Genomic DNA, 26,393 nt, shown 5'->3' with positions numbered 1-26,393 from the left:
GCCTTAATGTTTTTATCAGTCAGTTATCATCTAAGTTCGGTTATCGTTTCCCACAAAAGAAATCTACTGTGTTAGCTAGCAGCCGTTAGCATACACTGGTTATTATTGAGTAAAGGGGGCTGCTAAACTTTCTCAGATGCTACAGTGAAACAGTTTGTAAACTAATGGATATCTGAAACAACTTTACTAAAAAAACAAGGGGGGGGGGGGGGGGAGTAAAGTTAATGGGAATAATACATTTTTAGATAAGACTTTTCAGTCTGAATAAATAAAAAGCCATGACTTATCTAGTGGTCCACCTTGGCAGCACTACATTTCCTCTCTGAGGATTTGCTTTTAACAGGAGACATGGGGATTTTTTTCCCACAACTTTTTCTAAAAATAGAGATGAAAAAAAAAACAAGGTGTAGCGATGCTGCATATATTCTGTTTTCCAAAGACAACGCGACAAAGTGATAGAGGTGGAGAAAACTTCGACCTTGGCTGTGACCTGAACAAGCTGAAATGAGTTCTGACTTTCTGACTCAGCTCAGTTTTTTTTTTCTTTTTTTTTTTGCGGTTCTCGGACTGCTGAGGGCTGGTAAACAGGATATTGCGTCCCAGATGAGTTTTGGCTCACATCATGAAAGAAGCGAAGCCCCACAGCTCTGCACACACACCACAGCAGCAGCCGCCGAAATGAAACGGAGGGCAGGCGATCTGAGGTTGAGACTCGGGAAGGGGGAGAGCGAGAGAAAGACATTTCTCCCGTCCAAAAATGGGACTCGGCGAGTTTGTTTGGAGTTCTCCAGGCGGTTGGAGTTATCCTGCGTGACGGGCGCATGTTTAAAAGTTACTGGACCGCAGACCGATCAACACCAAGTCGCTGCCGAAGAGATAAAACTCCTACATGTGGGGGGAAAAAACCTGGACACAGACGAATAGCTCTATTCCTCAATGTCTTTTTCTCTTCCTCCTAGTTTTCTCTGCACCTCCACTTCTGTTCCCCTCTGGATGAAACAGGATCACGTTTAACTGGAGGGCAGTTCGGAGAAGGACGGCAGCACAGCACAAACACCGCGGCCTTCCTTGCAGACATGACTTTTTCCCCATTTGTGTCCCGTTCAAGTTAATCCTCCTCATTTTATCTGCAACTGAGAGCAAAACTAACACGCTTCAATTCATGGAGATCGTTTCAGTTTAAACATCCATGCTGTTTAACAAATGGGGTCATTTTATTTTCACTATAAGAAACCATTTGTGCATGCTAGTTTACCATTTATTGCTGTATGTTCTTTTATTTTTGTTTAAACTTTCTTTGCTTTATATTTTGCTTCTACCTTTAACTATACCAAATGGTGGAGATCTGTATAAAACGTTAATCAGTCTTGCTGTTATCCCTCAATTCTTTAAATGAGTTCCAACATTTAATATCGGATCCATTTAATTAATTTAAAAAAGTGTAAATAATTTTCATAAAAAGTAGTTTTTTCCTGGCGTTTGAGAGGGCCAGCCTCTGCCACACGGGCAGACTCTGTGACAAACGGGCTCTCCACCTTGTTTACCCTCATTCTCAGTGTCAGGATAGCAGAAATATGATCAAGGCAGAATTTGACTTTTATGTTCGCTCTGCTTCAAGACAGACGAATAAAGGAACGGCAAAAAAAAAAAAAAAAAAACTCTTTGATCTCTGCAGACCTGTGCAAGATCGGTGCAACCTTTAAAGGATTGTATAGACAGAAACAAAAACAAGCAGGTTAGGATGTCGTGTCGCTGGTGATTCCCAGCTGGGGTTAACTAAGTTCTCCGACTGAGACAAGAACATTAGACGTGCTTGGAAGGCCTTTTCCAAGCACGCGACGCAGAGCTAGTCAGAGATTTCATGGAAAAAAATCCTGAGTGAAAGAAAATCCCTTAACTAAGCGGGGACATAGATGTGGGCGGGATTGGGTATTCCAGCTCTGTTTATGGAGGAAGGGATTGCTGCGTGTGCCCACCAGATGTCAGGAAGAACCATCCAGCGTGGTTCTGCTGTCAGTGTCCCTGTCAGTGCATCGTTCCCTCCTCTGAGAAGGCAGGAGCAACACAGAGATTTTAAAAGAAACGAGCCATGGGCAGGTATGAGAATCTCACTAGACCCATTTCCAGTTTTCTTTGTGGATTTGGCCTGCAGGTTAACCATTCTGACCAAATCCATTTTTTTTTTCTTATGAAGGACTACAACACATAAAACCCATGACAAAACATGAATCCAACAGAAAACCAGGAAATTACTAGATTTAGTACCCATTTATACAACAATTACATTCATTTCATTTCAGTTAAGCTAAAGAAAAAAAATCCTAAATTCTCAGTGTGTGCCGCTTTTTACAAACAGAAATTAGCGAGAGTTTTTAACTTTGTTTGACTGAATGAATACGAAGAAAAAAAAAACAATCACAGTGCTGATCACGATCAATTAATCAGGCCAATTCTCCGGCAGATCCTGCGTCCTAATTCCGTCAATCCAGCAACATTGAGCAAAATGTGAAGGTTTCAATTCATCCTGGTAAAAAAAATAATAATTAAATGGAAATATACGACAAAAATCAAATTGCTTCCGTTTAAAGCAAAGTAGTTACAATAATTCCCACCTCTGCTCAAATAGCATGGCTAAACTAATGCTATTTAATAGCATTTACTTAACGGAATCAAGAAAAAACAGATTGTAAACTTCTGTTAAATTTGCTCGTAGTCTTCGGGACAAAATACCTTTTTCACGTTATGTTCTTTTTTTTTTTTTTTTTTAGTAACGGTTTAGGCTAATTGCTCGAAGAGTACCCGATGTTAGCATGACCACAAAGCCACAGGCAGCCCTCACCCTTTAGTTTCCACACCATGACGGTCTGTGTTTTGAGCAACTGGCAATGTTTTCATACAGGAGAATTTTGTGTGTCTTATATTTTGAGGGAAAAAAATGCAATCATATATTTTTTTTAGCCAGCTGGCTGGCAGTGCACAGCTTTGAAACTGTAACTTTTCAAACCCTCGCTGGTAACCTGTCCCTGCAACAGCGACATGCACTAACTTTTTTTTCCAGAAGAAGAAATCTATCAGAGCTTGTGGGCAGTTTAAAAATAAAAAAATGGGATAAACGTTGTAGCTTTCCCGTAGGTTTTGCCGTCTTTGTTGGGAAATGGAGCCGTAGCTACCGCTGGAATCGTCGTTTAGTACCTTCACAAGTTCCCTCAAACCAAGCAGAGTCTGTGAACATACTGTCACACCTTTCCAGATGTGTCGCATACACATGTAGAGATTGTCATCACCACTTTATACTGAACAGTCACTCCATATAAGACCAAATGTACAAGCTAGAGACAGCTGCACTGTGACTATTAGCACAAGATGACGATAAAGGCAAAAACATTCCAGAGATTTTTTATGTTTTTGCTGTTATTCATTTTTTTTTTTACTGTTTTCTGCAGCGCTCCTGTTCATTCAGTCGCTCTATTATTTGACTTAAAATTAGAACAGAGGAAGGAAGGAGGGCAAGACAAACAAGGAAGAGGGAGCTAAAAAAAACTTCAATCAAACACCTCCATAGAGAGGTGCCAATCAGCTGGTTTCCAGGAGGGGGTGGCACCAAACGCCCCCCCATCAAGGGGGCACCAACAAGCCCACGGCGCGCTAAACATGAAACCCTCAGTTTGGTTGTACATACAGAAGCTTCTCGAGAAAACATATGTCGAGAAAAAGTAGGCTTATTTTCTGTGATCTACAAAGCTGCTTTTTATGGGATAGATGAATCGCTTCTGCTTGTATTTCCGGCCAGGTGAGGTTTTTTTTTTTTTTTTTTTTTTTTTGTGCAAAGTTTTTTTTTTAATTCATAAATTGCAGGAAAACAAAACAGCCAAAAAAAAAGACAGCCGAATTCTCAGGCCCCCTGCTGCTCGTGTCACAGCTGTTCGCAGGCGGCGCCAAGTCGCCCTGGTCTGCGAGGGGCAGCGGACCATGAAGCCTGCGTGTCATAGCTTTGGATCAATGAAGAGGAGACTGCACCGGGGAAGAGGTCGCAGAACCGGTCAGGGAGAGAAAAAAAAAAAAAAACAAAGGTGACATTGGCTGACCTACACGGAGCTGGCCGGCCGGACGGACGCCACCGTTTTACCCAGTCCAATAGGTTAGGAGGGGGTCCGTCTGATCTTAGCCAGGAGCCCCAAATCCCACTCATTGGCGGCAGCTGCCAGTTGTCTGCTGATAGGAGCAGGTAGCGGGCCCTGCTAGGGGCCAATAAACAGTCCAGATGGTTAAAAATATGTCGCCAGGTACATTTACAGGACTGTCTCAGAAAATTAGAATATTGTGATAAAGTTCTTTATTTTCTGTAATGCAATTAAAAAACATGAAATGTCATACATTCTGGATTCATTACAAATCAACTGAAATATCGCAAGCCTTTTATTGTTTTAATATCGCTGATTATGGCGTACAGCTGAAGAAAACTCAAAAATCCTATCTCAAAATATTAGAATATCGTGAAAAAGTATACTAGTAGGCTATTCAACTAATCACTTGAATGGTCTAATTAACTGGAAACACTGCAGGGTTTCCTGAGCCTTGAAAAACACTCAGCTTGGTTCAGTAAACTAAATCACAAGTATGGTAGTGGTTAAGAGACGACATCAGATTCTCACAGTAACTGGTGTACTGACCATGGCATTACTGTCCTTGATTGGCCTGCCAATTCCCCTGACCTGAACCCCATAGAGAATTTGTGGGGTATTGTGAAGAAGAAGCTGAAAGACACCAGAGCCAACAATGCAAATGAGCTAAAGGCCGCTATTGAAGCATCCTGGGCATCCATAACACCTCAGCAATGCCACAGGCTGATTGCCTCCATGCCACGCCGCATTGATGCAGTAATCTGTGCAAAAGGATTCCCAACCAAGTACTGAGTGCATTAATGGACATTTTCAAATGTTTGATTTAGTTTTGCTGTTATCATTTTTTTTTTACTTGGTCTGAGGAAATATTCTAATATTTTGAGATAGGATTTTTGAGTTTTCTTCAGCTGTACGCCATAATCAGCGATATTAAAACAATAAAAGGCTTGCGATATTTCAGTTGATTTGTAATGAATCCAGAATGTATGACATTTCGTGTTTTTTAATTGCATTACAGAAAATAAAGAACTTTATCACAATATTCTAATTTTCTGAGACAGTCCTGTACTCAAATAAAAATAAAGCGAAAGAAGTAAAGTGGATAGATGGGCTGAAATGCAGTCTACATGTCCCGAGGAACTACTCATTCAGTGGCTCGTGTCTTGATGTAAGGCCGTCTTAAAGTAACATAAGATTGGACAAGGTAATTGAAATAACATTTTTTTTAAAAATCCAACTTGTGACCAGGAATCTCTCAACGAGAAAATCCAAAGCTAAAAAGAAGCCAATGTCGGGTTCGGTCGTACTCACGTTTAAAGCAGGGACAGGCCTGTTTGCTGAGGTCTTTGGCGATTACGGTCTCAAAACGGCAGAAAGATCGCATCATATCGTTTCTCTGATAGAAAATCCTTTATTTGGTCTAAAAAAAAAAAAGAAGTAGAGCAGTGACTGGAGTTTTCGCGGTGTGGAGGATAGGGCAGGGCAGTACTCCCCTCTCCCCCTGCTGTTTCTGCACACTGCCTGTCAGCTGGACGAAACCATTTGGGTTGGATTTATTTATGTAAATAAATCCAATCTTTTCTTTGAAACAGAATAAAGAAATGACCGAATGATTATATTTGTAAAAATCAATGTCGTATAGTATTTTTGCAACAATTGCTTTTCTGACATACGTAAAAACAGCGTTATAGGTTCCTGACTTGCATATGCCGTGGTGTTTCCACTGCCGGTCCTTTTACAGCGAGCAGAGGCTGAAGCTGATGTTGTTGCCGCGGTTTCCGTAAATAACAGCATCACCACTGCTTAAATCGGACCGGTCCTGCGGTTTAAAGTGTTTTGAATAAAACCCCAGAGTCACGTGAGTTTTCTCCGGCTGTAGGGGGCGTAGTTTAATGCACCCCCTCCCCCACCCGTTACTACAAACTGCCAGTCAGCTGGCTGAAAGAACAACACTATACTAAAGTGAATTTAGCCAATACTTTATAGATAAAAAAAAAGACTATAACTGTAATAATACACACTTTGAGTATTTTGGCAGCAGTAAGTACATTTGTTGGTTTTTTATTTTATGTAAAAAACAATTAAATCCCATTTTAAATCACCTTTTTGCTGTTGTTTTTGTCTTAAGTAGAATAGGACCATGGTAGCTGAACTGCAGGTTATCGTACCGTGAGGTTCTACTGCTGACCCGGGCCTCGCTTTGAAGAACCCGGGCACCTTTCTCTCCAGTAGAGCAACCGGTGCACATCGCCTGCTCCTACTTCATATTTAATACCAGACTCGTTGGTAATTGCAGTTAGCAGGGAGCGTGCACAGAAGTTGAGTTAGTGCCGGAGACAAGCTGTGAAGAGTAATTGCAGCAGTAATTGGTTTTTATAGACGTTTATTTCATACGCAGCTCCTAAAAGCAAAATTCAACCACATTGTTGAGTTCCTTTCTGGATTAATTTCACCGCCCGTTTCGCTCGACTTCTGAACTCAGACGCAGCGCTTTTTGTCACATCACTTTGATTGAGGCATCCTCCCGAAAAGCTTCCGCTCGTGTGCAAAACCAATGCTGCCCGTGCAAAACTGCCACCACTGTGTGAAACTTCAGAGAAAACGCTTTCAAAGGAGTTGCTACATTTCTTTATTCTACTTTATTAGATACAGTTGTCTACACATTTCCTGGTTCAAAATACGACTCTAGCTCATTCCAAAGCAGGTAGATACAGCTGGAACTGTTATATGTGACTGTATATATATTCTTATAAATACTTTTCCATATTTTTTCTTATTCCCATTTGTTTAAAGGATTAAATCCTGTACATATGTATATAGGTGTGTTGCAAGCCACAAACATTGCTTTTCACGTCTTTTCATGGGTTGATTTTGATACCATGTTTTTTTTTGTTTGTTTATTCATATTTTAAACATTCAAAATACAGTTGTCTATTAATTTCCCATCTACCTGTCATCCACTTATTCTATTTATAGTCGTTTCTTGTCCTTCGCGGCAGGCCCTTTTGAAGTCCATCCCCCCGCCTCCTCTACATAACATAACAGGGCAATGAAGCTCCTGGAGTTCTATCATGCCGTTTAGTTCTGATGTTCCGGAACCCTTCTTGGAGCCGTCTGTGGCGACACATGAAGCGGGCCCATCTGAACCACGCTGCCGCTGCACATTGCATCATCACAGGACCCATTTATTTAAGCTGGGACTGAATGCAAGAGGTCACAGCCTGATAAAAATCACCTACAAAAAAACCCAATGAGCATCCAGTGACGTGGAATGCTCATTAGGTATGAGCATCGTTGGGTATGGGGGGGTGGGGGGGGGGTCCTGCTTTTAGAAATAGGAGTTCAAAATGTCAAATATAACTTTGAAGAATATTAAATATCACCCAACAAAATGAAAAAAAATAAATAAAGTTTTGAATGATTAGCTTTTAATCCGTTTAGCATTAGAATTACAATGTTAAAAAGCTGTTTGTGATGTATTTCTGTCTCTTTTAGCTTACATCATTTTAATTCTGAAATGACTGAAACATTTGATGATATTCGGACAATTGGCTGCATCGTTGTAGTGGGCCTTTTTCTGTTATTTCTACCTCTATACATGCTCAATTTTATAGAATATTTTTGAAAAGTAATTGTTTTCCCCAATACTTCAAGTAAAAAAAGGGTAAAACGTTGACGTTAAACTGATTCGTACAAACATATTTGTTCATACTGATCATTCTTTTTTCACACCAGTAAAGTGACATTTTTAATACACCACCTCTCCATGTTGTGTGGAGTCTCTGCTGCCAGCAGGAATTAGTGCATCAATGCAGAGCGGGATGGAGGGCAGCATCCTGAGGCTCTGTGGAGCTGCTCACCAAGCCCGGGTTTCTTTAAAAGCATCTCTGTGTGTGTGTGTATCTGCTCATGAAGCTCTGACTCCAGCTGCAGTCCACTCCTTGTGAATCTACCCCAAGTCAGGTCTGGAAAGGAATTAGCTTCACCATCCTCTCTAGGCTGCAGTTATCTTTGCTCAGAGGGCGAACCTTTTCTACCACACCTTTTCCTTCCACTAAGCTTACCATTAAAGTGCTCGGATTCTGCTTTTCGAACTAAATCACTTAAATAAACTGACTTTTTATTGATTTAAAAAAATGTCCTGAGAGGGAGCTGTACATCTAACAGGAGCATGATAAAGCTCACAAAATTGTTGCTGTGGCACCCTAAAACCATCATCGCCAGGTTTCCAACTTTGTTATTTTTTTAGATTTGCCTCTGCAAGCATCTCTCTATGTGATCCTGATGGGGGTTCCCTTCATATTTAAACAAACACACACACACACACACACACACACACACACCTGCTCGCAGAGCCGAGCTGCAGACTTTGTTAACCTCGGTTGGCTCCCTGATCCAGCCTGAGCTCGGGTTGACTGGCTGGATAAACACGCAGGGGGGCTCCCAGGAGGACAGCTCTGGTTTATCCAGTGGATTAAAGCAAACTTGGAAAGGCGCACTCGGGAAAGCCATAGACAATATTTGACTCCAGTGTTGCAACTTGAACTCCACGTCTCTGCCTGCAAGTTGCTGCAACTATAAGCCCGAGGCAGTGCTAAATACAAAGCCGTCTGCGTTTCTTCAGTTAGAGACGATCTAATTGATATTTCGTGTACATATTTGAATAAAATCAGATTTATTTATTTTATTTATTTGGCTTTGATTGCATTTTGACGGCTGTTTTTATTTTTGCCTGCCTCCGGGCGTGCGTTCTGGTTGCGCGCAGGGCGGACATTACCTCAGCTCTCCAGGAAAACCAACACATTTAACACATTTGCAGAAAATGAGAAGTCGGTGTGCTTTGACGGGGAAGCCTTACCTGTTTTTGTCCCACTCCCTTCCCGCACCTTAACGCCCGTTTACACCATCTGCAGGGGCGGCCGCTACAATCCAGCTGTGCGTCTGCGATGTGGAGACATTTGCATCCAGAACGGGCGGAAGGGCGAACCGAGGGAGCGGCGTCTTGTCTTTTATTTATGTAAAGAGAGAGAGAGAGAGACGAGCACCTCCAGGTGAAAGCGAAGCACCTCAGCAGTGAGATCTGGGTTTTTTCTAAAAGAAGAGCGTCTGATCCATCGCAGTCCCAACCCGCGCTGCTCGTGTCCCAGCTCCGTTAAGTCCACGCTGGAGCTGCGTGATTTGCGTCCTGTCGGTGCGCCTTCGGACGGGAAAGGAGGGGGGTCGTGATCAACACCCGGCAGCTTTCTGACAATCAACGCACGCAAAAAAAAAAATTATAAATAAATAAATAATCAAAGCGTGACGTATCCGGGTCTCTGCATTTAGCCCCGGCGGAGGTGGATGCTCTGCAGCGGATCTTCGCAGTCTGACAGCTCGGCGCTGCGCGCACCAACTTTTATGGAGACGCCGGAGCGCACCGCCGCTCCAGTAATCAGATTACTTTGGGAGAGGATTCTGCAGCGCTTCCCCAGAAACTAATCAGACTGAGCAGTGCTCAGGACCAAGCTGAAGACCGTGGTCACACTGTGGCACCAGCAGGTGAAAGCCGGGAGTCAATCAGGGATGATAAATGAAGCTTTGCCAATGGAGCAAAAAATGATAAGCTTGTCATTATGAATCAAGCTTGTGCTGTCAGCGCCACCTGTCAGCACTGGATTGGAAGCGGAAAATCCGGAGCCTTGCAAAGCTATCCCTTAAATGTGTAAGTTTTCTGACTTTATAACCACAGGTAGAGTTTTATTCTATTTTATTTCGTTATTTTTTTTTTTTAGGTTTTGCTTCTTTTCAAATACAAATCTGAACACCTTGGCGTGCGTGTGTTCTCAGCGGCTCTTTATCCCTACCTGAATAAAAACCAAAGCAACCAGGTGCCTTCAGAAGTCAAATGAGATTCACCACATGCGGGTACTTTGGCCCTTGCGCAAGGCTCCCGCCCCCTGCTGGAGTGAAGTAGACACTACAGCTTGAATGAATTTCCAACTTTTGCGACGTTTGGCGCAATACCTAAAATTATAGCAAACTTGCTGTTTTGATTTATTTTAGATGCAGCGAAGTTGAGCAGTAATGTTGTCCCTCCTGTTGGCTGTTTGGCAGCTTCATATAAACTGATCTTGGAGCTATGGAACCAAAGCTTGTCATTGTAAATCTCCTTTAATCAAACCTAGCTGAAAGGACGAGTTACTCTGTTAGATTTCCTAAAAAAAAAAAAAAAAATCCACAACCTAGCTGTTACAGAACTTATAATTTGTAACTGGCCTGATATCTATTAAAACATATATTATCCGTATTATGCATCTAAATAATTTTATGACACCTTCCAGTCAGGCACCACTCTGTATTCGTCCCAATAAAATAAATAAAAACGCGTGGCTGACTGTCCTGTGACTGAGTAAAAGGCGAAGGGGCGTTTTTTGTTTTTTTTTTAATTAGGAACAGTGAAATGAGAAAGCACGGAAAGCTGCGACCTGCACCTGGCGCCTCTGTTCCAAAAGTTGTCCTCTACTGCCACCGTGAGGATATTCAGGAGACAGCAGTCACTTACTAACCCACCAGAGCCAGCTGCTGGGTGGTCTTAAGAAGACAGCTGAGTGCGCCGCATTAAGAGTTTGATCAAAAACGTTTATTCCATGGTGAAAACAATCCTGTCACACACACACGCGCACACACGCACACACACACACACGTTTCTTTAGACAAATAGCAAATTTCCATGATCGAATGCATGTGAAGAGACAAAAAAAAAAAAAAAAACCCAAAGCAAATCATATAAGCACAAGTGATTGGTTTTTGCTGCACAGAATCATAAAGAGATGCTTCTAAAGTCCTCTGAGCTGCGTCCCTCAGACAAAACAAAGCACTTTAAAAAAAAAAAAAAAAAAAATGGTTGTACAGTATGTCAGAAGAGTATCATCCTAAGGCATTGTTAAGAGTTCAGATTCCATTTTTCTCTCCCCTTGGACCAACAGGAGCTGGCGTCCCAGCGCTGTGGGTCTTTTAAGCTGCTTCTGAAAGGCATTGGCGGCTGTGGTTGTAGTAAAGTAGTCCGTGCCCCCCGCTCCCCCCCCCCACCCTTGGAGCTCTTCAGCATTCCTCCTTGATGTAGATTTGTTCGTCTGTGTCCGACTCCAGGTGCTCCAGCCGCTCCGTCTGTCCGTTCATGATCTCGTCGGGGGTTTTCATGAACCTGCGGAGCACAAGTTGGTCATGACTGGGTCTGTAACTGAACGTGAGGGGGCCCGGGTTTGGGGCCCGGGTCGGGGCCCAGGTCGGGGCTGCAGCTGGGGTACCTGAACAGGAGTCTCTGCCCCGGCTCTTTCCTGATGATGTTCAGCTTGTAGTAGTGTCTCAGTGCTCGCGACATCTTCTCGTACGTCATGTTGGTTCTGTTCTGTGGGGCCGGGTGAACAACGACAGGATCAGTGATCAAATGGTTCCTGAACTCCTGTTTTAGTTACAAGTTTAGCAGATGGATGAATCACTTTCTGGTTAATTCAACATGTTTTGAAGGTATTTGCCGGATATATTCCCATTTTTACCCATAATGTTTAATGCAGGGCCATCCAAAGTGGCCCCTGTGTGCAATTCAAGCATGATAGACATCTGGCCCGGCAGCACAGGTGGCTTGAATGCAGGAGATCTTTTATTTTTAATCAGGGCAAAGTTATTACAAACAGACTGAAACTGTCTTCTGATGGAAAATGTCAAGGGCAACACGAGGCGATCATCTTTAACAGCAATCCTCTCCTCTTTCTTGCTAATTTCACACTAAACAGAACCACGTCTATACATCCCCTTTTACTTAAAAGCAAACTAATATTTAATATTTTTGAACATTTGTCAGTTGAGTTATAAAAAAAAAACAATAAACAAGCAAAACCCTCTGAAGGTTTTGGATCTACTAGGATCTTCACATCCTGAACACTATAATTAAAATATAGCAGTAAGATTATTGTTCAGCACATGACTAAAAAATCCAAACATAATCACTGGTAATGATTACATTTTTTTTACCATTTTAACTTGATAATTTTGGCCCTATTGATAAACAGCTGGGTTAATGGATGAAGTGTAGTGACGAGCACACGGAGGCTTAACCTCCTCTCTGTGGCCGTGGCCTCGGCTTCATTAAAGTCGGTGATTTGCTGCAGAGGTGTGTTTTCATGAGCTCTGAGCAGCAAGCATCGTAGGCGGTTTAAGTGGGCGAGTGATTGCTGGATGAGGGGCAACAAAGCGGTCACAATCTACTGTAGGTACGGTCTCAGAGCGCATTAGGTCCCAGCAGCGTCCACGACTTTCAACCATTCTTTTCTCTTTTAGTCATCCTGGTAATGATCCAGGTGTCACCTGTGCCTCAGGTGTGGCGTACAGCAGTGGGGGGGTGTAATCGCCCGTCCCTTCAGTGACTGGCAGGTGTTTCACCACCATGACTGACATTTTTCACCAAACTCCAGACGTCTCGCGGCAAACCTGCTGTCCTCTCCAGACAATGGGAGGCTTTCTGCTGAGAACCGTTCCAAAACAAGCCAGAGTCGACTTGTTGGACTTTTTACAACGGGATTAACACGAGTGTTGACGCTGAACATGCTAACTGAGGCCAGAAGAGTCTAGGATGGAGCTGGGGGTTCAGGTGCTCTGAACAATGAGCAGAAACGCCCGTCTAACCCCATCTTCCAAAAGATCAGAGTGGTTTCATCTTCGTTTTTAATATAGAAAACAAACATTCAGAAGAAATCCACGGCAGATATAACCTAGAGTGGACAGGCTGTAAAACCCACGGACACACAAAGGAGGGAAGGAAGGACATAAGGACAGAACAGAATGGAGGAAGGAAGGAAATGAGGACAAAATGGAAGGAATGATGCACTGGAGGAAAAGGAGGACGTCAGGGAAGAAGAAAGGATGAAACAAAGTATGTTAGGGAAGAGGGAAGGAAGCAAGGACACAAAGAAAGGAAGGGCATGAGGCAGGAAGGACATGAGGACGGGAAGCAGGACACAAAGGAACAACACATGGACGAAATGAAGGACATAAAGAGGGAGAAAGGAAAGCAAGGCCCAAAAAAAAGGAAGGACAGATATGAGGAAGAGGGGGCGGACGGATGGATGGAAGGCAGGGCATGAAAAAAGGAAGAAAGCTAAGAGTTTTCAGGGAGCCCTACTTTTGGGTAATCCTTATTTCGTTGCCGTAACAGAATGTCTCTGAAAGGACATTCATCTAAATCTCCAGAGGCGTAATTACTGGCACCCTAGCTGTTATTACTTTATATAGCAGACTTTCCCAGGTAGGACTGGATCAAGCAGAGAGGGGGTCCGGTCCTCTCTAGACCAACCCCAGTCCTGGTTCCTCTCTCTCCTCAGAGCTAAAAAGTGGGTCTCTGTGGGTCCCTGAACTGGCGCTTTCTGGAGTAATCTCTGAACTTCACAAGACCTGTTTATTTGATGGACCAGAGTCCAAACCTCATAAACCGGGGGGGTGATTTTAGGGTTAGGACCGGCGGCCCCAGTGGAGGAGGACAGAAAGCTGTGTTTACCTTGTGGTTCCCCCAGAGCCTGGCCAGGCCGTTGGGGTCCATGATGCGGAAGACTTTATTGTCCGGATCCTCCCAGCGGATGTAGTTCTCGTACCTGCTGTCTGACAGGAGCTGGTAGACGTAGTCCCACAGCAGCCTGCAATCTGTGAACAGCGGAGAGGTAGAACCTGGGCTGAGCTGAGGACGCCCCCATAGAAATACTCTCACCCCGTGTTAGAGCAGGAAGGACGGAAACTCGGAAGATCTCACCTGCTATCCGCCCGATGGGCATCTGCTGCTCCTCTGGGGGAGACACGGGCATGATGACGTGGTTCCTGTAGAGCGCCTCCTCCTGCTGGTGCTGCTGCAGCAGATGCTGCTGCTGCTGAGCCAGCTGGTGATGGTGGACGTGCACCTTGCTCTCACGCCCGTTCTCCATCACCACCTGAGAGGGGGGCACGGCGCGGCTGTGCCTGAAGTCCATGCCGGCGACCCCGCCGCCCCTGCCCGGGCTGAGGAGCAACGGGTTCAGGATGGTGCTGGGCATGAGCTGGATGATGCGAGGAGGGCCTGTCTCCTGGACCCCCGGGCTCGGGGCTTCCCTGGGCGTGGCGCAGGGGCCGTTGGGCGCTGCCGGAGACACGGACAGCGGGTACATTTCCTCCGGCAGGTGGTGGTTGCTGTCGGGCAGCTGGGAGAAGGTCTGGAGGGGGTCTTCGTTGGCGGACCGGGGGCGGTTGGGCTCCAGGGGGGACCTCCGTGGAGCCGGGTTGTGGGGGGAGCGGGAGCGAGATCGGCGGTGCCGCAGCTCGATGGTTGGCGGGTTCTGCGGGAGGGGCTCTGTACCACGTGGTGCCCGCCGTACCGTCTCTGAGGATGGACAGATAGTGGTTCCACAGATTTATTTTCAGGCTTCGCCTTTTAGGAAAACATGCAACTGCCACGCTTTATTAAAAAAACTAAATGAAGATGGAAATTGAAGCTATCTTCACTAAGCGTTGGGTTCCTTAGCGATAAGCCTGTGACTTATCACTGGATGAAAGGCCTGTGAAAATTGATAGTGTGCTAACATCGCGTGCAAGGAGTCTTTTGTGTTTGGGAAATCAACGACAACTGCAGTTCCACATGTTGTGCAGTCCTGGCTCACCTAAAACACAGACGCAAGAGCAGACAAGGCTAGTGCGGTCTGGTACAAAGACCGTAGAAAACGGAGGTAGGAAGGGACGAAGGGCAGTCAGTAGGGGCCAAACAGCTTTCATTTACTTGGATGAATGATTGGAAGAGCTTTTCATTGATGAAGGTAGTTATCCTCAGGGGTTGCAGCACTAACCTCCACCTTTTTGGACAGCTGCCAGCCAGAGTAACATTGTCAGCGACGTTTCAAAGGTTCCTCCTACATCGCAGCCCGTTTTTCTTTGACAACAAACAGTGTTCTCTGCTGCAGCTTTCCAAGGCAAATGCATAAGTTGAATTAACGAGCAGATCTTTGATCTCTACTGGATCAACATCCTAATACCTGCAGCTGAAAACAAGGACTAACAAAGCAGGAGTTGCGTCTCCGGTTTCAGTCATGTTCCTGGTTCTGTTTTTTTTTTTTTTAGACTGCTGGGAAGTTAAAAGTTGTCGTTACAGTAAGTTTCTGAATTCCTGTCATGTTGAGTTCACACGCACAATCCTTCCACTAGATGTCACTGAAGTCACACTATGAGACTAAGCCTTGGCGAAAATGTTCCTAGAGTGTGTGTGAAATTTAAAATGTCAACAGTTTAAATTTCTCTCTTTAAGAAAAGTCACTAAAAAAGGAAGAACTGCACTCTCATTCCATGACGATCCTACGTTCATGGTCCGGGTTAAGCCTCTGTCTTTGTGTTCAGGTGACATGCTGAGCTGCATGGGAGTGTCTTCCAGTACCTGGAGATCACACCTTCAGGTAGGGACGGGCCTTTTCCTGGAACACAGTCACCCAAATTCTGCTCACTGCAGATCACCGTCTATTTACAGCCAACTTATTCATCCAGATTCCTCAAGAGTAAATGAAAACTTTCAGAAATGCATCAAGCGGTGTACGGACGTTAAGGTTAACTTCTCTGTAATGTGGCGAATAGACCAGCCGTATAAAGTCCAGATGGTCTGTTCAGTGATGAAGCTTGGAGACATCAAGCTGCTGTGTTTGTGATCACTGGGGCCTCTGGCTCCTTTTGCCTCTTGGCCATTTCGCACCACCTTTTTGTCCCTTCCTATCTTCATTTTGTTCCCATAAACAAACCATTCAGAGAATGAACCATGGAGATACAAAGCCATAACAATTCTCAGACCTCACCTCCGACTTATCTTAATTGCCTGGTTTTTTCGAAGACCTTGTCTTTCACCCTTTTCATTTATTTTATCATGGTTCAGAGCTGTGTTTGTGCCCACTAACTATTAAAAACTACAACAGTTTAAAATCTGAGTCATGTGACCAAATATCCTTTCATGAGGTAAAAGCAGTTTATAGAAAATGACTTTAAATTCTCAGCTGTCAAAGCAGGTGTGAAAACTCCCCTTGGTGGGGACAAAAGGGACTACCAGAGATGTCTGAAACAATGGACCAGGTGAAGCAACTGCCCCCCGCCCCCCTTTACCGCTATTGGAACTAAAGAAATAAATATTTGAATGTTAGAAATAACTGCAAAGTCTTATTCTTAACCTCATCTATCTCTGAGTCGGTTCATGAGTGAGGGAGGATGGACGTGGGGGATTAAGGAAGGAAGGAAGGAAGGAAGGGGGGACATGAGAAATAAATAAAAGGATAAGGAAGGACATGAGGAAAAAAGTAAGTAAGTAAGTAAGGAAGGAAGGAAGGAAGGAAGGAAGGAAGGAAGGAAGGAAGGAAGGAAGGAAGGAAGGAAGGAAGGAAGGAAGGAAGGAAGGAAGGAAGGAAGGAAGGGCACAATAAAGAAACAAGGAAAGAACCTGGCAAGAGGGAGGAAGTACACTAGTAATAAAGGAAGAAAGTACTGAATGACAAAAATCACTGGTGGGGTTCCTCAAGGGTCCATCCTGGCAAATCCATCCATTTATCTTTAGTAGAATTGATTACTGCAACAGTGTTTTCACAGTTCTGCCTAAAAAGTGGATCAGACAGCTGCAGCTGATCCAGAACGCTGCTGCCCGCGTCCTCACTAAGACTAAGAAAGTAGAGCACATAACCCCAGTTCTAAAGTCCTTACACTGGCTCCCTGTATCTCAGAGAGTAGACTTTAAAATACTTCTGTTAGTCTATAAATCCCTGAATGGCTTATCACCTAAATACATCACAGACTTGTTATCAGTGTATCAACCATCCAGACCACTCAGGTCTTCTGGCTCCAGTCTGCTCTGCATACTTAGAACCAGAACCAGAACCAGAACCAAACAAGGAGAAGCAGCATTTAGTTACTATGCTCCACTTATCTGGAACAAACTTCCAGAAAACTGTAAAAGTGCGGAAAGTCTGAGCTCTTTTAAATCAAGATTAAAAACACATATGTTTAGGATTGCCTTCGACTGTTCAAGTTAAACAGTTCTACTGAAACATCAACTCTGTAGTCCAACTATTTTCAGTGTTTGCTTTTAGTTTCCATTTTCCCATGTTTTATTGTGTTTCAATTTTTCTATATTTTATTCCAGCTTGCTGTTATTCTGCTTTTATATTGCTATATTTGAATCATGTAAAGCACTTGGTGTTGTCTTTCACTGACGTGTGCTATACAAATAAATTTGTCTTGCGTTGATGCAGCGAAGGTAAGACAGGTAAGCAAGTAGGGAAGGAAGAAGGACAAAAGGTATAAATAACAGCAGAAAGGATGGGGGGGGGGGGGGAAGAACTCAAGGAGTAAAGAAAGGAGGGAATAAAGGAAGCAAGATAGACAGCTCCAGTTCAGGTACAAAACAACAAAATCTGTGAAGGCATTAAATGTGTAAGAGGTGAAAATGATCAGCCCTCAGAGTGGAGCTTGAAATGAAAAAGAACAGAGGAGTGTTGGTATTAGTGAGAACTGACTTTCAATGGTGTTGCTGTATCAGGAGCATCTCTGGCAACTCTCCTACAATCATTGGACAACGGCTTAAACAACGTTTTCCCCTTTCCAGTCAGCTTGGACCACATCATCTCTAGACTTACACCCTGGTTTGCATATTACTGGTTCTTTCCAATCAGCACATATCACTGGATAAAATGCCCAAATGTGGAAATGTTTTTGAGCAAGTGAGCAGATGCAGTGACAGTTAAAGGTAAATGCGGCACTGGTCAGAGCTTAAACCGTTCTTTCTTTTAACCAAGCTTTCTTTCCCTGGCAAGTCGCCTAACAGAGTGAAAGGAAATCAGCGTGTGGAAACAATGCCGATGCGCCTGATTTCTCTGAACCATTACCAGAAGTCTGCCTCGTGCTTTCTCAATCAATCTCCTTGTTGACCTACGGTAGTCGTCCCTGAGGCCTTCACAGAGCTTCCAGCATACCTGCATGTAAGTGATCGCTGGCTGGATTCCTGTGGGAGGGTGGAGCAAATCTTTACAGTAGCGCTCGAAGTGGCGCTGAACCTCATAAGCAGCCTGTGAATCAGTCACTCTGTGTGCGCTCTTTATTGTTTGGCCACAGCAGCACTTCCTGGTGGAGCTGGTTTTACTGCCAACATCTCAGTTACGCCTCGGTCCCGATGGTTGCAGAGTCACATTTTCTTAGACCCGAGCCAGGAAGCCGTTTCAGGTATTTCACCAGACTTTCTCAGCACTTCCTTGAACCCAACAGACAGGGCAGCCGAACGGGACTCACGCTGCTGCCTAGCAAACTTCTTGGCTTTAAAATGTTCCAACTTTGCCTATTTACTTCAGCATTTACCGATTTCAGATTTCAGTTTTTAATACAAATGACACCTAAGCTGATAGTTTCTCTCAATAGAATAATGACAGCCAACAATGGGACATTATTTGAATTATTGCAGACCCAATGGTACCAACTAAAGTGTAAAAGGTTCATCTTTGTTTGGTGTGGCTGCACACAGCCGTTCAATACAAAAGCATCGCTGAGCCGTATCATTTTTTCTTTTACAAAGTATTACCATAAACATGCTGAATTAATAAAAAATTCACACGTCAAACAAAGTTTTTACGAGCAAACAACGAATGGTGGAAGAATAACCAGTTTCTCACTGGCTTTAAAAGTTTAGGTTGGCTTGGTAAGGCAGCAACTGGGACTTTTAGAGAAGTTTGTGTCCTTAAACTAGCGCTAATTTAGTTTGGTTGGAAATTTCTGCCACTATGAGTTGGAGTCAGTAGCTGAAGATGAGCTCTGGGAAGCTCTGTGGCTCTACTAATAAAACAATAAATACAAATACTTTGCTGCAAAGCAACAAACATGTCACAAAATGCTTCCAAAGTTATTTAAGCTTCATGTTTTAGCTCACCAAGTCAATGCTTGCTGCTTGTCGGGACTTTGATGCAATCAACTGGGTTCCCTTATATAGGACATTTTTTGACCAATTATAATCTGACCCTATCTGTCTAAATTGATTGAATTTGACTTTGGAAAGTGCCTTAAGAGGACATGTTTCATGAATTGCCGCTATATAAATAAAATTGAATTGAATTGAATGCCTAAACTTTTCCAGGCAAGGCAATGTAAAAGATTCAAAGCAACCTAGCTAAGACTAGCAACAACCACAGGTAGAAACCTGTTAGCATCTACCATCAGGCTAGCTTTGGCTTGTTTGATTTTTTTTTTGAGAAGTGTGCGACAGCAAGCGGCTTCCTCAGGCCAGAACCCTAACCTAAAACCACATTTAGAGAACAAGACTATTATGCAACCAAATACTTGACATTATTTCTAGCGTGAAGCTGGTTATGGGTTAGCTGGGGCAGAGTGGTGGCGGGGCAAAGGCGCGGCATCAGGGGCCCGCAGCCATTTACTCTGGTGCTTTTCTTCACCTACTTAAGGTTCTAGATTTCTCAAAACTAGTTTGGACTACCGTAAACTCAACCCCATTTGTCCTCTCACCTCATCAGACGGTGTCAAACCAGTTCTGGCTTTAAGGGTTAGGGCTCTGTAGTAATAATTAACTCAAATGTTGACGCGTAAAACCACTGTTCGCCTCCACTGACCCCCGTGTCACCCAGCTTGTCTGATTATACGCCTCCGGCATCAAACGGTGCCGTTTTCATCGCTCTTCTCTGCCGATCTCTAATTAATTCATAGAAATGAACATGTTAAAGTGCACATTTTCATCTCATGGGCTGTAAGGCATGTTTTCATATGCATCATTTTGCTATCCAGCAGTAAATCGTTTCTACATCTTTTACCTTTGCTGACATGACTGTTTTATGTTTAAACAATACTAAAAGAGTAATTGGTAATGGCAGGCTTCACATAAATAAACAAATGAATAAATAACAGACTACATTTCAAATATTCTAATAGGCAGCTATTTGGAAGTTCTCCATGCGTAGGTTTTAAGAACTGTCTGAAACTAGAGTTTGGATGACTGACCTTCGAGCTTCAGGTGCTGCACGGCGCTTTCAGGCAGCGGATGGAAAGAGTTGCCAGGAAAGTAAGCAGACGGGCAGAACACGCTGGACTTCCGTTGCTTCAGTATGTGCTGCAGCAGCTCATACAGGACATCCCCTGCAGAAAGCAAAGGCCATAGGTTACCAGAGACATCACGCTTGCCTCTGATGACGTTTCGACGCCTGCATGACATGGGACATTAAGCGGTGTCGTCAAACACAGGATCTGGTTCCCCTTCTCCTCCTCTGTGCTTTCCAGGATCCACGGACCGATGATGCTGCCGCTGTTGCTCAAACTTCCTGGGGCTTGAGCAACAACGGCAGAGGGAGTCCGGAGGGGAACTGAGGACAAGGCCGATCAAACGAGGCTTATTTTTGTTACTAGAGAGGCAGTTCTTAGATAATCTACACAAACTCTGAGGACGTTATGGACTGGGACCAAAACAATTCACTGAACACTGCAAAAAAGGAACTTAAAATAAGTAAAATGTTCTTAAAATGAGTGTATTTGTCTTTGATTTGAGCAGGTAAATAAGATAATTTGTCAATGGAATAAGATTTTTGCACTTAAAATAGGAACAATTCATCTCCATCATCGTATTTCAAGTGCATGATGTGTAATTATCCTATTTTAGAGGTCAAAATACTGATTTCATTGGCAAATAATCTTATTCACCTGCTCAAATCAAGGACAAATACACTAACTTTAAGAACATTTTACTTATTTTTAGATCCGTTTTTGCAGTAAAGTCAGTTCATTTGGTGTTCTAACCGATCAACGGCTGACTATTTCTCAGCTTACTGGAAAGAGTTTAGTAGGCATTAACGGTTTTAGTGTTTACCTTTGTAATAAATTCAAGTGTGAAAAATTTCAGCATCACAAACAGTAACATTGCATTACAAACAAACGATACAAACATATTCTAAAATATGATGTTAAAAACCCTTTAAACGCCGTTGACCCCCTTTTTCCCCACTCACAATAACCAGGTGTCAAATAAACAGAAATAAGCCTTTTTCCTGCCAGCAGACCAGCAATGTGTGCAGCAACAGGTGGGGGAGGGGCAGTGCTGCATGTGAAGATAAAACATTTCTCCGGCGCCTCGTTATAGATGGAGCGGCAGGTCTAGAAACCGTAGTTCTATCTTTATTCTGGTGCCTAGATATCAATTATTTATGATACTATGACTTGATCAAAGGAAACATTTGATTTTTGAGGACTTTGGCAGTAAACCTCACTTAATGCGTTATCAAATCCATTTGGGAATACATAGGAATGCATCTAAAGAGACACTTCATTGCTCTGGGAGCATTTATGTAATAAAATGTAACGCCGACTCGTTTCTGAATGACTGATTGCCGTCATAAAACGGGCCCAGTAAAGCTAGAATCTGTAACAATGTCTCAATCAGAGTTTTGCACGGCGACTCTGATAAAGCCCTGCGTTCCCACGGCTGAGTTTGAGCTACTCTGTGACGCATTAAAAGTTTTCTTCTCATCTCAATGAAAGTCTAAAGATGGCGCGGTATAGATTAAACTAGAAGCGCTAGAAATCAGCTGCTGGCTCCGGAACATTTCCGTTAAACGGCCAGTCCGAAATTAAAAAAAACAGAGTCTGTTTCCAAACGTACCATCCTGGGCGTTACTGTGTACCACTGATGAAGCCCTCCGTTGGTGTGGACCATGTTGCCGACTCAAAGTTAGCTCTCGCTGGGATCAGAGAGGTGTCACACACAGTGGAACTGAAGGAAGCACGTTGATGCTAGGAGCCATTTCAAAGGCAACGACGAGTCAAGATACGTCTGCAGTTTGTTTGTGCCGCGGCTCAGAGCAGGGCAACAAAGAAGCTCCCGTTCATCCTTTGGAGCTCTCACCTCTACTTTTAATATTAACGGCCAATGATCTTCTGACTGCTGTTCCTCTACCCTCAAGCTTTTGCATTAACCGTGGAGGAAATCTGGCCCAGTCTCGTTTGTAGTTCAGCCTTTCCCCTTTAGGATCTTCTTTCTGCAGAAGGTTTCCATCAATTTCAGCGAATCGTCCACATCCTAAAGCAGCAAAACACTCCCACCACCGAGATTTGCTCTCACTGAAGTCCGTATAATGGGTCAAAGGCAAAGTTTCCAGGGCCAATCTTTTCCCCTGGGTGGAAAGTTTGATTTCATAATGAAAAATATGGGCCTAAAAGCATGACATGACTGACACCTCATTAGTTCAACTTTGTAGTTTGTTTTAGTTTCTATTTTCCCATGTTTTAGTTTGTTTCTACATTTAATTCCAACTTGCTTTCATTCTCTTTTATTTCCCTATGTTTTAATCATGTAAATCACTTTGCATTGTGTTTGTACTGAAATGTGCTACACAAATACATTTGCCTTGCCTTGCCTAAAGTTCCATTTGTGAAAGCTTTGTTAGCCTCACACCAGATGTAACAGGTGGCGCAGCTTCCAAATGGTCCGACAGGATAGTTTCACTTTTTCTTCACCGGAGCAGCTTGGCTTTAGATAGATTTGTTCCCTTTTTAAAAGAAATCTTGATTCGAAAGGCGACTTTTGCATGTCTTCAGATGATTCCGAGCATTTGATGAAAAAGCAGTTGTAGATGGCGTATAAGAGGCCAGAAACAGAGATGAGAAACAACTCGCAGCTTATTTTTTTTATCTGGAATCCATATGGCCGAAAACATCTACTGGACTGTTGAGGCCGTTAGCGCGTAAACGACCGTTCTCCTGGTCGTACAGTAGAGTCTGGCGGCAGGAAGAGAGCCTGAGCAGGAAGTTCGCCCAAGCATTTCCAGCCTCAGCCTGGTTTGACTGAACATTTACACAAGCGGCCACAGGTACAGGCCATGTGATCCCACCGGCACACGGCCTCTCCCGTTCTGCTCAAGTCTCACCGTAACAAGGAAATGATTCTCATAAAGGAAGCCAGGGTGAACACACGCACAAACAAACACACACACACTCCCCTTTCAGTTCTCACTTTCTGGCCCTCAGTTACAGTGTGGGGAAAATTCCTGCTTCCTGCTCTTTTCTCTGATTCCTTTATTTGAAATACTCTGCTTATAAAAAATAAGAAAAAATGTGCACAGAAAGTAAAAGGTTCCTTTTTTTTTAAGGGCTGAGCAGGAACCCCTGATATTAAAAGATTCCCCCGTATCTGATGATGATGGGTTAGCTTCATGGCTCACCATGATGTACCTTACTGTCTTTCAGAGACACATCCCCTAACAAGGAAAACATCCATCTTGGAATGAGTACAGAATGAGACTGGTGGGAACTATACGCCTAGAAACATACAAAGGAGGAAATAGATGCATCACCAGCCAGAAAAAAAATAATTTTCTCTTCCCTAAAGTGGCATTTAGACTGACACCACTAACCACACGCTGTAAACAACTATTTCTGACATGTAAAGAAATTCACTTGCATTTGACTTATTGCACATTGTGACCCAGGAAACGACTAACATGACCCGTGAAGATCATGAATCTGTTTTCTCCCATCGATTACTTGACAGGAGGTGTGATCTCTTTGACCACAGCTGTAATGGAAATGAGGTGAACTGTCAGGTGCGTCCCTTCGCTGGCCTCAAAGCCTGTGCAGCTTGGGATGGGGATGTTCTTTAACCTAGTTTAAGTTAAACTGATCGAGAAAATCACCTTGTTTATTTAAAAAAGTGCAGAAATGTTGATTTAAGGTGGACGGATCCACTGAAAACATTACGTTAGTCAGAACTAATTATAGAACTGAAAGTGTAACCGTTTCAAACCTTTCTTTCTATACTGCTTTAGCCTAAACCTAAACTTAATATTTCCTCCAGGGCAGACCCAGAGTGTATCAGAGCCGGAGGTCCGAGCTCAATTTCTTTTTTTCTTCCTATAAGCAGGTGACATGAATTATAGAGAGTTATATTAGTTAAGTAGCTGATCGCAGGCTGGCTAAATAAGCAGCCTGGTGGAATTATATAGGGCAGAACAGAGTCATTAATTCTGAGCATTTTAGGTCTGCATCACAGCAATGATAAATGTTACAGATGACCTTAATATCACTGGGAAAATCAATATGTTGTTTTAGCAGTCTGACTAATTGTTGCTTTTCCTCTCATGCGCTATAAACCTTTGATTTATTTGTTTAAACACCCTGCGATAGACTGGCGACCTGTCCAGGTTGTACCCCGCCTCACGCCCATTGACAGCTGGAGATAGGCACCAGCACCCCCGCGCCACCTCATGAGGGATAGACGTTTTAGAAAATAAATGGATGGGTGGATTTTTAAACACCTTTACACAGGGCACCGCTTGTAATCGTAGTGGACGTATGATAAAAAAAAAATGTCAAAAGCCAATTGGAGTCTTGACTGTGGCTTTGCAGTAGCCACCGTAACGGCAGAATCAGTTCAATTAAATGGAATTTCAAATGTCGAGAATGTTTAAAACTGAAACTTAGCGAGAAGACATCTCGGGAATACTTTAATTCGAGTGTTAGGCGTCATTCTGTAATGTTAGATCCAGAGGAAACAAAAAAAGAATTGATCCATTATGTTATTTCTTGATTTATCGGAGCCTTTGTTTCTTCTTGTACGTCTTTAATCCTGAGCCACGTCTCACGGTGGAGCCGCTCACTTCTCCACAGTCCAGACTTCTCTTTCTTTTTTTTCCCCCATCTTCAAGACAGACAGCAGAAACAGCACGTGGAAATCAGCTCTGTTTTTTTGGTTTTATTTTCAGGTGCCTGCCCGCTGGCGTTGCTCGGGCAACAGTTGAGGTCGCTTTCTACTTCCTGAAGAACCGTCTCCTACTTCCTCTCCCCCAGCTGCCGCGCTGTAACAGCCGCATCCCCTCGGCTGTCACCTTGCTTCGCCTCCCTCACGTCACCTCCTCGTGCGGGCTTGGTTGATTTATTTCTCTTTTGTCCATTTTTGAGGTTTTGATTGATGAAAGAAGCAACTTTAACGTAAAGATGCACAGGAACGGATGATTTCAGAGAGATTACCCCGATAAGCATGGTAAGGTAGGGCTTCACACGTGCTTTGCTTGGTTGTAAATTGTTGGAACAACTTTCCACCCAGGGATACCATGGTCTGTGATCATGTTTCTTTTCTAGTGGCTAAATCTTTGTTTTTCTCTGTCAACCCTGTGCTTCATGCATGCTCAGTATGAGGGATTGCTGCGATGCCATCAACAATGCAGACGACTCCCTGTGGCTCTGCTGCTTGGAGAGACTTGATGCAATCTGCTGGGTTTCCTTAGAAAGGAAACTATATATATGAATGAGATGCCTGAGCGACATAGGGTAGATATCACATATATATCACGGAAACTTATATAACATTGACATATAATTAACAGAGACATAGATATTTATGTAATACACAACAGATACACACACACAACACAGAGTATATATGAGATATAGAAAATACAAAGACAAGATATACAGTACAGCTACAGACAAAATAATAAAGAAATATTATATATATATATAATCAAATTTATTGAACCTTTCTTGAATTGGTTGGATATGAAATCACAAAAGAATAGGTAGACGCTCATTTTCACTGACACATTCTGAGTCAGGAGTGGCTTCTATGTCAAAAAGTGTGGGAAGAGGAATACCAGTGAGGGGATCTGTAGCGGAAGTCCTCCTTGGTGAGGAGAAGCAGGGCCTTGCCGTTCATCTGGAAAGTGCCGCTGGTGATGGGCCGCAGGGCAAACTCTTTCTCGGCCCATCGCAGCCACTGGGCCACGTCTTCCCGGCTCCAAAACACGGGCTGCAGACCTGAAGGGGGAGATGGAGAACAAAAAAAAAAAGATAATTAAAAATAAGGACGGGGTTGGGTGAGACGGCAACAAAAAACGGGAGAAGAAAGGAAACGAGAAGAAGAAAAATGGGTTCAGTGTTGGAAGAAGCAGACGGATGGGGGGGAGGTGGTGGTGCTGGAGGGGGAGGAAAGGAAGAAAGAAGGAAAGGCAAGGAAGGAGAGAAGGGGGGAGGGGGTGGGCAGGGAGGAAGGAGGGCAGTAAAAAGGATATTGAGGGAAGTGGAGATAAAAGCCGAAAGGAGGGAGTGATTACGGAACAGCAGCAGAGATAAAGCAAAAAAAAAGAGATGAAGGGGGACAGAGTCAGAGAGAGGAGAGGTTAGAATAAAAAATCAAAAGATTGATAGGGTAAGGGGAAGAAATTACACATTGAAAGGTGGGGAGGGTGTGGAAGAAAACAACTCAAAACGTTATTTTATAAAAAA

The 26,393-nt window shown here is 43.5% G+C and overlaps 2 protein-coding genes across 2 annotated transcripts in view; both read right to left on the bottom strand.

Annotated features, from left to right (window-relative positions):
* The window catches only part of LOC105929809 (chemokine-like protein TAFA-2), a 99,985-nt gene extending 90,288 nt beyond the window's left edge, over positions 1 to 9,697 (bottom strand). The window contains exon 1 of the mRNA XM_012867717.3: positions 8,980 to 9,697. The gene's annotated coding sequence lies outside the window, so the exon portion shown is untranslated. The remainder of the gene's footprint in view (positions 1 to 8,979) is intronic.
* A 1,362-nt stretch (positions 9,698 to 11,059) lies between these two features.
* On the bottom strand, positions 11,060 to 25,950 carry LOC118566567 (transcription factor ETV6-like; the record flags this gene model as incomplete). Its single annotated transcript, XM_036149015.1, has 6 exons — positions 11,060 to 11,304; positions 11,408 to 11,508; positions 13,651 to 13,793; positions 13,900 to 14,499; positions 20,130 to 20,267; positions 25,764 to 25,950. Coding segments are annotated over 6 exons (1,272 nt in total), but the record flags the coding sequence as incomplete, so codon positions are not given.
* Positions 25,951 to 26,393: the final 443 nt, after the last annotated feature.

Source organism: Fundulus heteroclitus, chromosome 17, assembly GCF_011125445.2.
Source record: "Fundulus heteroclitus isolate FHET01 chromosome 17, MU-UCD_Fhet_4.1, whole genome shotgun sequence".
Classification (NCBI taxonomy): Eukaryota; Metazoa; Chordata; class Actinopteri; order Cyprinodontiformes; family Fundulidae; genus Fundulus; species Fundulus heteroclitus.
The sequence above is the reverse complement of the archived record's forward strand: the minus strand, read 5'-3'. Positions and strand labels throughout refer to the sequence as shown.